Genomic DNA, 12,753 nt, shown 5'->3' with positions numbered 1-12,753 from the left:
AGATGAGGGGAAAGCGGTAGATGTGGTATATATGGATTTTAGTAAGGCGTTTGATAAGGTCCCCCATGGTAGGCTACTGCAGAAAATACAGAGATATGGCATTGAGGGTGAGTTGGAGGTTTGGATTAGGAATTGGCTCTCTGGAAGAAGACAGAGGGTAGTAGTTGATGGCAAAGGTTCATCTTGGAGTGCCGTCACTAGCGGTGTTCCGCAAGGATCTGTTTTGGGACCATTGCTGTTTGTCATTTTTATAAATGACCTGGAGGAAGGGTTAGAAGGTTGGGTGAGCAAGTTTGCGGATGATACGAAAGTCGGAGGAGTTGTAGACAGTGAGGAAGGATATGGCAGGTTACAGCGGGATATAGAGAAGCTGCAGAGCTGGGCAGAAAGGTGGCAAATGGAGTTCAATGTAGCTAAGTGTGAAGTGATTCACTTTGGTAAGAGTAATAAAAAGATGGATTACTGGGCTAATGGTAGACTACTTGGTAGTGTGGAAGAGCAGAGGGATCTTGGTGTCCATGTACACAGATCTCTGAAAGTTGCCACCCAGGTAAATAGTGCAGTGAAGAAGGCATATGGCGTACTGGCTTTTATTGGTAGAGGAATTGAGTTCCGGAGTCCTGAGGTCATGCTGCAGTTGTATAAGACTCTGGTGCGGCCGCATCTGGAATATTGTGTGCAGTTTTGGTCGCCATACTATAGGAAGGATGTGGAGGCACTGGAACGGGTGCAGAGGAAGTTTACCAGGATGTTGCCTGGTATGGTAGGAAGATCCTATGAGGAAAGGCTGAGGCACTTGGGGTTGTTTTCTTTGGAGAAAAGAAGGTTTAGGGGTGATTTGATAGAGGTGTACAAGATGATTAGGGGGTTAGATAGGGTTGACAGTGAGAACCTTTTTCCACGTATGGAGTCAGCTATTACAAGGGGGCATAGCTTTAAATTAAGGGGGGGTAGATATAGGACTGATGTTAGGGGTAGGTTCCTCACTCAGCGAGTCGTAAGTTCATGGAATGCCCTGCCAGTAGCAGTAGTGGACTCTCCCTCTTTATGGGTATTTAAGCGGGCATTGGATAGGTATATGGAGGATAGTGGGTTAGTGTAGGTTAGGTGGGCTTTGATCGGCGCAACATCGAGGGCCGAAGGGCCTGTACTGCGCTGTATTCTTCTATGTTCTATGTTCTATGTTCTACATCCAGGAAAGTTATTTGGGTGGAACTGAGAAATAAGAAAGGGATGATCATCTTATTGGGATTGTATTGTAGACCCCCTAATAGTCAGAGGGAAATTGAGAAACAAACTTGTAAGGAGATCTCAGCTACCTGCAAGAATAATAGGGTAGTTATTGTAGAGGATTTTAACTTTCCAAACATCGACTGGGACTGCCATAGTGTTAAAGGTTTAGATGGAGAGGAATTTCTTAAGTGTGTACAAGACAATTTTCTGATTCAGTAAGTGGATGTATCAATGAGAGAAGGTGCACAACTTGACCTACTCTTGGGAAATAAGGCAGGGCAGGTGACTGAGGTGTCAGTGGGGGAGCACTTTGGGGCCAGCGACCATAATTCTATTCATTTTAAAATCGTCATGGAAAAGGATAGATCAGATCGAAAAGTTGAAGCCTTCAGAAATGAGATAACAAGAATCCAGAGAAAGTATATTCCTGTCAGGGTGAAAGGGAAGGCTGGTAGGTATAGGGAATGCTGGATGACGAAAGAAATTGAGGGCTTGTTAAGAAAAAGAAGGAAGCATTTGTCAGGTACAGACAGGAAAGATCGGGTGAATCCTGAGAAGAGTATAAAGGAAGTAGGAGTATACTTATGAGGGAAATCAGGAGGGCAAAACGGGGACATGAGATAGCTTTGGCAAATAGAATTAAGGAGAATCCAAAGGGTTTTCACAAATATATTAAGGACAAAAGGGTAACTAGGGAGAGAATAGGGCCCCTCAAAGATCATCAAGGCAGCCTTTGTGTGGAGCCACAGAAAATGGGGGAGATACTAAATGAATATTTTGCATCAGTATTTACTATGGAAAAGGATATGGAAGATATAGATTGCAGGGAAATAGATGGTGACAACTTGCAAAATGTCCAGATTACAGAGGAGGAAGTGGTGGATGCCTTGAAATGGTTAAGGGTGGATAAATCCCCAGGACCTGATCAGGTGTACCCGAGACCACTGTGGGAAGCTAGAGAAGTGATTACTGCGCCTCTTGCTGAGATATTTGTATCATCGATAGTCACAGGTGAGGTGCTGGAAGACTGGAGGTTGGCTAACGTGGTGCCACTATTTAAGAAGGGTGGTAAGGACAAGCCAGGGAACTATAGACCAGTGAGCCTGACCTCGGTGGTGGGCAAGTTGTTGGAGGGAATCCTGAGGGACAGGATGTACATGTATTTGGAAAGGCAAGGACTGATTAGGGATACTGGATTAGTGGTGCTGGAAGAGCACAGCAGTTCAGGCAGCATCCAACGAGCAGCGAAATCAACGTTTCGGGCAAAAGCCCTGATTAGGGATAGTCAACATGGCTTTGTGCGTGGGAAATCATGTCTCACAAACTTGATTGAGTTTTTTGAAGAAGTAACAAAGAAGATTGATGAGGGCAGAGCAGTCGATGTGATCTGTATGGACTTCAGTAAGGCGTTCGACAAGGTTTCCCATGGGAGACTGATTAGCAAGGTTGCATCTCATGGAATACAGGGAGAACTAGCCATTTGGATGCAGAACTGGCTCAAAGGTAGAAGACAGAGGGTGGTGGTAGAGGTTTGTTTTTCAGACTGGAGGCCTATGACCAGTGGAGTGCCACAAGGATCGGTGCTGGGTCCTCTACTTTTTGTCATTTACATAAATGATCTGGATGCGAGCATTAGAGGTTTTGTTAGTAAGTTTGGAGATGACACCAAAATTGGACGTGTAGTGGACAGCAAAGAGGATTCCAACAGGATCTGGACCAGATGGGCCAATGGGCTGAGAAGTGGCACATGGAGTTTAATTCAGATAAATGCGAGGTGCTGCATTCATTGAGTAAATCTTAGCAGGACTTATACACTTCATGGTAAGGTCCTCGGGAGTGTTGCTCAACAAAGAGACCTTGGAGTGCACTGAAGGGTCTGTTTCCATGCTGTACATCTCTATGACTCGATGTGAACCAGAAATGAACATAAAGGCACCATTCTCCTTATGAAAGTCACAGGCTCAGGTTACTCCTGCCTTGTGCTCTCTTGGAGACACTGCCTCACAGTGAAGTTTGGATTTGAAGAGGGCCAGGTATGTCCAAGGCTAATGAGTGTCTTTCAGGTCCCTGCAAGGGTGCAAGTGCAACAGTGAATCTCAACCCCATCCAAGACAAAGCAGCCGACTTCTTAGCATCCCATCCCACTGTGTTAACGTTCACTCCCTCAATCACTGACACTTCAGAGCCAACAGTGTGTACCATCTACAAGATGTACTGCAACAAATGGCCAAGGTTCCCCAGACAGCACCTTCCAACCCATGCAGGAGGACAAGGGCAGCAGGGAACAGAACACTGGGACTTGCAAGTTCCCTTCTAAAATACTTCCCACCCCAACTTGAAAACATATTGCTGTTCTTCCAGTGTTGTTAGGTCAAACTTCTTCACTTTTGAGTTCCTGTTGCACTTCAAACACCAAATAGATTTGGAAACGTGTTCCCATTCTTTAACCTGGATCCAAATCCAGGCAGTCCCTGCCAAATGGCACAGAACCAGAGTCCCTTCATCACACTGATTGCAGATCGCTCCCTGCCAGTGATGTTCAGACAATGTTGTGCTGCATCGAGGAAGCCTGTGATGAGAAAAGTGAACCCTGGAGAGTAGCCGATTCGGAAACAGGATACAACAAGCCAAGGTGGGCCGGGGGGGGCACTCTTGCAGTGCATTGGATGTGGGACACAAGGTCTGGGTTCAACTCCCATCTGTGCTAGAAATGTATCACATCACCTGTCTGAACAGGTTGATTTAAAAGACTCGCAACAAACTCAATAAACCCAAAATATGGGGTGTTCCCAAAGGAAGCAACACTCAGACATGGTGCCAATCCAACCCCTTCAGAACCAGGTCTTACTGTTCGAAAAGAAAAAACGCTCTTCCTTACAATGTCTTTGCCAGCAGAGGACTCCGTCTCCATTGTGACAACCAAGTCAGCCATTGCAGAATCACTGTAAACAGAACAAACAGATCCTTACTGAATACGACAGTGATCACTGGACAGCTCAAAGTAACCACACACTCAGAGTGGGGAGGTGAATGATGTGGGGGGAGGGGGAGTGATGTGGGGGGGAGGGGGGAGTAAAGTGGGGGGGGAGGGGGAGAGGGGAGTGATGTGGGAGGGGGAGGGGGAGTGATGTGCGGGGAGGGGGGAGTGATGTGGGGGGAGGGGGAGCGATGTGGGGGGGAGGGGGAGGGGGAAGTGATGTGGGGGAAGGGGGAGCGATGTGGGGGGGAGGGGGAGTGATGTGAGGGGGAGGGGGAGTGATGTGGGGGGGTAGGGGAAGTGATGTGGGGGGTGGGGGAGTGATGTGGGGGGGTGGGGGAGTGATGTGGGGGGAGGGAGGGTGATGTGGGGGGGGAGGGGGAGGGGGAGTGATGTGGGGGGAGGGGGAGCGATGTGGGGGGGAGGGGGAGTGATGTGGGGGAAGGGGGAGCGATGTGGGGGAAGGGGAAGCGATGTGGGGGGAGGGGGAGTGATGTGGGGGGGAGGGGGAGTGATGTGGGAGGGGGAGGGGGAGTGATGTGCGGGGAGGAGGGAGTGATGTGGGGGGAGGGGGAAGGGGAGGGGAGGGGGAGCGAAGTGGGGGGGAAGGGGGAGTGATGTGGGGAAGGGGGAGCGATGTGGGGGGAGGGGGAGCGATGTGAGGGGAGGGGGAGCGATGTGGGGGGAGGAGGGAGTGATGTGGGGGGAGGGGGAAGGGGAGGGGAGGGGGAGCGAAGTGGGGGGGAAGGGGGAGTGATGTGGGGAAGGGGGAGCGATGTGGGGGGAGGGGGAGCGATGTGGGGGGAGGGGGAGCGATGTGGGGGGGAGGGGGAGTGATGTGGGGGGGGAGGGGGAGTGATGTGGGGGGGAGGGGGAGGGGGGAGTGATGTGGGGGGAGTGATGTGGACGAGGGGGGAGTGATGTGGACGAGGGGGGAGTGATATGGGGAGCAGTGATGTGGTGGGGGGAGGGGGAAGTGATGTGGGGGGGAGGGGGAAGTGATGTGGGGGGGGAGGGGGACGGGGAGTGATTGAGGGGGTGGGGGGAGTGATGCGGGGGGGTGGGGGAGTGATGCGGGGGGTGGGGGAGTGATGCGGGGGGGGTGGGGGAGTGATGCGGGGGGGGTGGGGGAGTGATGTGGGGCGGAGGGGGAGTGATGTGGGGGGGAGGGGGGAGTGATGTGGGGGGAGGGGGGAGTGATGTGGGGGGAGGGGGGAGTGATGTGGGGGGGAGGGGGGAGTGATGTGGGGGGGAGGGGGGAGTGATGTGGGGGGGAGGGGGGGAGTGATGTGGGGGGAGGGGGGAGTGATGTGGGGGGAGGGGGGAGTGATGTGGGGGGGAGGGGGGGAGTGATGTGGGGGGGAGGGGGGAGTGATGTGGGGGGGAGGGGGGAGTGATGTGGGGGGGAGGGGGGAGTGATGTGGGGGAAGGGGGGAGTGATGTGGGGGGAGGGGGGAGTGATGTGGGGGGAGGGGGGAGTGACGTGGGGGGAGGGGGAGTGACGTGGGGGGGAGGGGGGGAGAGATGTGGGGGGGGAGGGGGGAGTGATGTGGGGGGGAGGGGGGGAGAGATGTGGGGGGGGAGGGGGGAGTGATGTGGGGGGGAGGGGGGAGTGATGTGGGGGGAGGGGGGAGTGATGTGGGGGGAGGGGGGAGTGATGTGGGGGGAGGGGGGAGTGATGTGGGGGGAGGGGGGAGTGATGTGGGGGGAGGGGGGAGTGATGTGGGGGGGAGGGGGGAGTGATGTGGGGGGGAGGGGGGAGTGATGTGGGGGGGAGGGGGAAGTGATGTGGGGGGAGGGGGGAGTGATGTGGGGGGGAGGGGGGAGTGATGTGGGGGGGAGGGGGGAGTGATGTGGGGGGGGAGGGGGAGTGATGTGGGGGGGAGGGGGAGTGATGTGGGGGGGGAGGGGGGAGTGATGTGGGGGGGGAGGGGGAGTGATGTGGGGGGGAGGGGGGAGTGATGTGGGGGGGGGAGGGAGTGATGTGGGGGGGAGGGGGGAGTGATGTGGGGGGGAGGGGGGGAGTGATGTGGGGGGGAGGGGGGAGTGATGTGGGGGGGGAGGGGGGGAGTGATGTGGGGGGGAGGGGGGAGTGATGTGGGGGGGAGGGGGGGAGTGATGTGGGGGGGAGGGGGGAGTGATGTGGGGGGGAGGGGGGGAGTGATGTGGGGGGGAGGGGGGAGTGATGTGGGGGGGGGAGGGAGTGATGTGGGGGGGAGGGGGGGGAGTGATGTGGGGGGAGGGGAGTGATGTGGGTGGGGGAGGGGGGAGTGATGTGGGGGGGAGGGGGGAGTGATGTGGGGGGGGGAGGGAGTGATGTGGGGGGGAGGGGGGAGTGATGTGGGGGGGAGGGGGGAGTGATGTGGGGGGGAGGGGGGAGTGATGTGGGGGGGAGGGGGGAGTGATGTGGGGGGGAGGGGGAGTGATGTGGGGGGGAGGGGGGAGTGATGTGGGGGGAGGGGGAGTGATGTGGGTGGGGGAGGGGGGAGTGACGTGGGGGGGGAGGGGGAGTGATGTGGGGGGGGGAGGGGGAGTGATGTGGGGGGGAGGGGGGAGTGATGTGGGGGGGGAGGGGGAGTGATGTGGGGGGAGGGGGAGTGATGTGGGTGGGGGAGGGGGGAGTGATGTGGGGGGAGGGGGAGTGATGTGGGGGGGGGGAGGGGGAGTGATGTGGGGGGGAGGGGGGGAGTGATGTGGGCGGAGGGGGAGTGATGTGGGGGGCGAGGGGGGAGTGATGTGGGGGGGGGAGGGGGGAGTGATGTGGGGGGGAGGGGGGAGTGATGTGGGGGGAGGGGGAGTGATGTGGGGGGGAGGGGGGAGTGATGTGGGGGGGGGAGGGGGAGTGATGTGGGTGGGGGAGGGGGGAGTGATGTGGGGGGGAGGGGGGAGTGATGTGGGGGGGGGAGGGAGTGATGTGGGGGGGAGGGGGGAGTGATGTGGGGGGGAGGGGGGAGTGATGTGGGGGGGAGGGGGGAGTGATGTGGGGGGGAGGGGGGAGTGATGTGGGGGGGAGGGGGGAGTGATGTGGGGGGAGGGGGGAGTGATGTGGGGGGAGGGGGAGTGATGTGGGTGGGGGAGGGGGGAGTGACGTGGGGGGGGAGGGGGAGTGATGTGGGGGGGGGAGGGGGAGTGATGTGGGGGGGAGGGGGGAGTGATGTGGGGGGGGAGGGGGAGTGATGTGGGGGGAGGGGGAGTGATGTGGGTGGGGGAGGGGGGAGTGATATGTGGGGGAGGGGGAGTGATGTGGGGGGGGGGAGGGGGAGTGATGTGGGGGGGAGGGGGGAGTGATGTGGGCGGAGGGGGAGTGATGTGGGGGGCGAGGGGGGAGTGATGTGGGGGGGGGAGGGGGAGTGATGTGGGGGGGAGGGGGGAGTGATGTGGGGGGAGGGGGAGTGATGTGGGGGGGAGGGGGGAGTGATGTGGGGGGGGGAGGGGGAGTGATGTGGGTGGGGGAGGGGGGAGTGACGTGGGGGGGAGGGAGGGGGAGTGATGTGGGGGGGAGGGGGAGTGATGTGGGGGGGGAGGGGGAGTGATGTGGGGGGGGGGAGGGGAGTGATGTGGGGGGGAGGGGGAGTGATGTGGGGGGGGAGGGGGGAGTGATGTGGGGGGGGAGGGGGGAGTGATGTGGGGGGGGAGGGGGGAGTGATGTGGGGGGGAGGGGGGAGTGATGTGGGGGGAGGGGGAGTGATGTGGGGGGGGAGGGGGGAGTGATGTGGGGGGGGAGGGGGGAGTGATGTGGGGGGGAGGGGGGAGTGATGTGGGGGGGAGGGGGAGTGATGTGGGGGGGAGGGGGGAGTGATGTGGGGGGAGGGGGAGTGATGTGGGGGGGGAGGGGGAGTGATGTGGGGGGGGAGGGGGAGTGATGTGGGGGGGGAGGGGGAGTGATGTGGGTGGGGGAGGGGGGAGTGATGTGGGGGGAGGGGGAGTGATGTGGGGGGGGGAGGGGGAGTGATGTGGGGGGGAGGGGGAGTGATGTGGGGGGGAGGGGGAGTGATGTGGGGGGAGGGGGAGTGATGTGGGTGGGGGAGGGGGGAGTGATGTGGGGGGAGGGGGAGTGATGTGGGGGGGGGGAGGGGGAGTGATGTGGGGGGGAGGGGGAGTGATGTGGGGGGGAGGGGGGAGTGATGTGGGGGGAGGGGAGTGATGTGGGGGGCGAGGGGGGAGTGATGTGGGGGGGGAGGGGGAGTGATGTGGGGGGGAGGGGGGAGTGATGTGGGGGGAGGGGGAGTGATGTGGGGGGGAGGGGGGAGTGATGTGGGGGGGGGAGGGGAGTGATAAGGGTGGGGGAGGGGGGAGTGACGTGGGGGGGGAGGGGGAGTGATGTGGGGGGGGGGGAGGGGGAATGATGTGGGGGGGGAGGGGGAATGATGTGGGGGGGAGGGGGAGTGATGTGGGGGGGGGAGGGGGAGTGATGTGGGGGGGGGGAGGGGGAGTGATGTGGGGGGGAGGGGGAGTGATGTGGGGGGGGAGGGGGGAGTGATGTGGGGGGGGAGGGGGGAGTGATGTGGGGGGGGAGGGGGGAGTGATGTGGGGGGGAGGGGGGAGTGATGTGGGGGGAGGGGGGAGTGATGTGGGGGGAGGGGGGAGTGATGTGGGGGGAGGGGGGAGTGATGTGGGGGGGAGGGGGGAGTGATGTGGGGGGGGAGGGGGGAGTGATGTGGGGGGGGGGGGAGTGATGTGGGGGGGAGGGGGGGTGATGTGGGGGGGAGGGGGAGTGATGTGGGGGGGAGGGGGAGTGATGTGGGGGGGGGGAGTGTGGGGGGGAGGGGGAGTGATGATGTGGGGGGAGGGGGGAGTGATGTGGGGGGGGAGGGGAGTGATGTGGGGGGGAGGGGAGGAGTGATGTGGGGGGGAGGGGGAGTGATGTGGGGGGAGGGGGAGTGATGTGGGGGGAGGGGGGAGTGATGTGGGGGGGAGGGGGGAGGGGGAGTGATGTGGGGGGGAGGGGAGTGATGTGGGGGGGAGGGGGAGGAGTGATGTGGGGGGGAGGGGGAGTGATGTGGGGGGGAGGGGAGTGATGCGGGGGGGAGGGGGAGTGATGTGGGGGGGAGGGAGAGTGATGTGGGGGGGGAGGGGGGAGTGATGTGGGGGGGGAGGGGGAGTGATGTGGGGGGGAGGGGGGGAGTGACGTGGGGGGGAGGGGGAGTGACGTGGGGGGGAGGGGGAGTGATGTGGGGGGGAGGGGGAGTGATGTGGGGGGGGAGGGGGAGTGATGTGGGGGGGGAGGGGGAGTGATGTGGGGGGGAGGGGGGGGAGTGACGTGGGGGGGAGGGGGAGAGACGTGGGGGGGAGGGGGAGTGATGTGGGGGGGAGGGGGAGTGATGTGGGGGGGGGAGGGGGGGGGAGTGACGTGGGGGGGAAGGGGGAGTGACGTGGGGGGGGGGGGGGGGGGGGGGGGGGGGGGGGGGGGGAGGGGGGGGGGGGAGGGGGGGGGGGGGGGGGGGGTGGGGGGGGGGGAGGGGGGGAGTGACGTGGGGGGAGGGGGGAGTGATGTGGGGGGGGAGGGGGAGTGACGTGGGGGGGGAGGGGGAGTGACGTGGGGGGGAGGGGGAGTGATGTGGGGGGGAGGGGGAGTGATGTGGGGGGGGGAGGGGGGAGTGATGTGGGTGGGGGAGGGGGAGTGATGTGGGGGGGAGGGGGGGAGTGATGTGGGGGGGAGGGGAGTGATGTGGGGGGGGGGAGGGGGAGTGATGTGGGGGGGGAGGGGGAGTGATGTGGGGGGGGAGGGGGAGTGATGTGGGGGGGAGGGGGGGGAGTGATGTGGGGGGGGAGGGGGAGTGATGTGGGGGGGGGGAGGGGGAGTGATGTGGGGGGGAGGGGGAGTGATGTGGGGGGGAGGGGGGAGTGATGTGGGGGGGGAGGGGGAGTGATGTGGGGGGGGAGGGGGAGTGACGTGGGGGGGAGGGGGAGTGATGTGGGGGGGAGGGGGAGTGACGTGGGGGGGAGGGGGAGTGATGTGGGGGGGGAGGGGGAGGGAGGTGGGGGGGGGGAGGGGGAGTGATGTGGGGGGGGAGGGGGAGTGATGTGGGGGGGAGGGGGAGTGATGTGGGGGGGAGGGGGGGGGAGTGACGTGGGGGGGAGGGGGAGTGATGTGGGGGGGAGGGGGGGAGTGATGTGGGGGGGAGGGGGAGTGATGTGGGGGGGAGGGGGGGGAGTGACGTGGGGGGGGAGGGGGAGTGATGTGGGGGGGAGGGGGAGTGACGTGGGGGGGAGGGGGAGTGATGTGGGGGGAGGGGGGAGTGATGTGGGGGGGAGGGGGAGTGATGTGGGGGGGAGGGGGAGTGATGTGGGGGGGGAGGGGGAGTGATGTGGGGGGGAGGGGGAGTGATGTGGGGGGGAGGGGGGGAGTGACGTGGGGGGGAGGGGAGTGATGTGGGGGGGGAGGGGGAGTGATGTGGGGGGGGAGGGGGAGTGATGTGGGGGGGGAGGGGGGGAGTGACGTGGGGGGGAGGGGGAGTGATGTGGGGGGAGGGGGGGAGTGATGTGGGGGGGGAGGGGGAGTGATGTGGGGGGGAGGGGGAGTGATGTGGGGGGGAGGGGGGGGAGTGACGTGGGGGGGAGGGGGAGTGATGTGGGGGGGAGGGGGAGTGACGTGGGGGGAGGGGGAGTGATGTGGGGGGGAGGGGGAGTGATGTGGGGGGGAGGGGGAGTGATGTGGGGGGGGAGGGGGGAGTGATGTGGGGGGGGGAGGGGGAGTGATGTGGGGGGGAGGGGGGGAGTGACGTGGGGGGGAGGGGGAGTGATGTGGGGGGAGGGGGGAGTGATGTGGGGGGGAGGGGGAGTGATGTGGGGGGGAGGGGGGGGAGTGACGTGGGGGGGAGGGGGAGTGATGTGGGGGGGAGGGGGGGAGTGACGTGGGGGGGAGGGGGAGTGATGTGGGGGGGAGGGGGGAGTGATGTGGGGGGGAGGGGGAGTGATGTGGGGGGGGAGGGGGAGTGATGTGGGGGGGGAGGGGGAGTGATGTGGGGGGGAGGGGGGGGAGTGACGTGGGGGGGAGGGGGAGTGATGTGGGGGGGGAGGGGGAGTGATGTGGGGGGGAGGGGGAGTGATGTGGGGGGGAGGGGGGGAGTGACGTGGGGGGGAGGGGGGAGTGACGTGGGGGGGAGGGGGAGTGATGTGGGGGGGAGGGGGGAGTGATGTGGGGGGGAGGGGGGAGTGATGTGGGGGGGAGGGGGGGAGTGACGTGGGGGGGAGGGGGAGTGATGTGGGGGGGGGAGGGGGAGTGATGTGGGGGGGAGGGGGAGTGATGTGGGGGGGAGGGGGGGGAGTGACGTGGGGGGGAGGGGGAGTGATGTGGGGGGGAGGGGGGAGTGATGTGGGGGGGAGGGGGAGTGATGTGGGGGGGGAGGGGGGGAGTGACGTGGGGGGAGGGGGAGTGATGTGGGGGGGAGGGGGGGGAGTGACGTGGGGGGGAGGGGGAGTGATGTGGGGGGGAGGGGGGAGTGATGTGGGGGGGAGGGGGAGTGATGTGGGGGGGGGAGGGGGAGTGATGTGGGGGGGAGGGGGAGTGATGTGGGGGGGAGGGGGGGGAGTGACGTGGGGGGGAGGGGGAGTGATGTGGGGGGGAGGGGGAGTGATGTGGGGGGGAGGGGGAGTGATGTGGGGGGGAGGGGGGGGAGTGACGTGGGGGGGAGGGGGGAGTGATGTGGGGGGGAGGGGGGAGTGACGTGGGGGGGAGGGGGGGAGTGACGTGGGGGGGAGGGGGAGTGATGTGGGGGGAAGGGGGGAGTGATGTGGGGGGGAGGGGGAGTGATGTGGGGGGAAGGGGGGAGTGATGTGGGGGGGGGAGGGGGAGTGATGTGGGGGGGGAGGGGGAGTGATGTGGGGGGGGAAGGGGGAGTGATGTGGGGGGGAGGGGGAGTGATGTGGGGGGGGAGGGGGAGTGATGTGGGGGGGAGGGGGAGTGATGTGGGGGGGAGGGGGGGAGTGACGTGGGGGGGAGGGGGAGTGATGTGGGGGGGGAGGGGGAGTGATGTGGGGGGGAGGGGGGAGTGATGTGGGGGGGAGGGGGGGAGTGATGTGGGGGGGAGGGGGGAGTGATGTGGGGGGGAGGGGGGAGTGACGTGGGGGGGAGGGGGGAGTGACGTGGGGGGGAGGGGGAGTGATGTGGGGGGAAGGGGGGAGTGATGTGGGGGGGAGGGGGAGTGATGTGGGGGGAAGGGGGGAGTGATGTGGGGGGGGAGGGGGAGTGATGTGGGGGGGGGAGGGGGGAGTGATGTGGGGGGGAGGGGGGAGTGATGTGGGGGGGAGGGGGAGTGATGTGGGGGGAAGGGGGGAGTGATGTGGGGGGGGAAGGGGGAGTGATGTGGGGGGGGGGAGATGTGGGGGGAGGGGAGTGATGTGGGGGGGAAGGGGGAGTGATGTGGGGGGGGAGGGGGAGTGATGTGGGGGGGAGGGGGAGTGATGTGGGGGGGAGGGGGAGTGATGTGGGGGGGAAGGGGGGAGTGATGTGGGGGGGAGGGGGGAGTGATGTGGGGGGGGAGGGGGAGTGATGTGGGGGGGAAGGGGGGAGTGATGTGGGGGGGGAAGGGGGAGTGATGTGG

General features: G+C 63.7%; 1 protein-coding gene across 3 annotated transcripts in view; it reads right to left on the bottom strand.

Annotated features, from left to right (window-relative positions):
- Nucleotides 1-12,753, bottom strand: part of ash2l (ash2 like, histone lysine methyltransferase complex subunit) — a 118,554-nt gene that overhangs the window by 38,829 nt on the left and 66,972 nt on the right. For all 3 annotated transcript variants that reach the window (XM_072553916.1, XM_072553917.1, XM_072553918.1), the window contains exon 2: nt 4,112-4,175. In XM_072553916.1, coding sequence (XP_072410017.1) covers nt 4,112-4,165 — 54 coding nt within the window. In that variant the 5' untranslated portion in view covers nt 4,166-4,175. The remainder of the gene's footprint in view (nt 1-4,111; nt 4,176-12,753) is intronic.

This window comes from Chiloscyllium punctatum, chromosome 35, assembly GCF_047496795.1.
Source record: "Chiloscyllium punctatum isolate Juve2018m chromosome 35, sChiPun1.3, whole genome shotgun sequence".
NCBI classification, from domain to species: Eukaryota; Metazoa; Chordata; class Chondrichthyes; order Orectolobiformes; family Hemiscylliidae; genus Chiloscyllium; species Chiloscyllium punctatum.
Note: the sequence above shows the minus strand (reverse complement) of the source record. Positions and strands in the feature narration are given on the sequence as shown.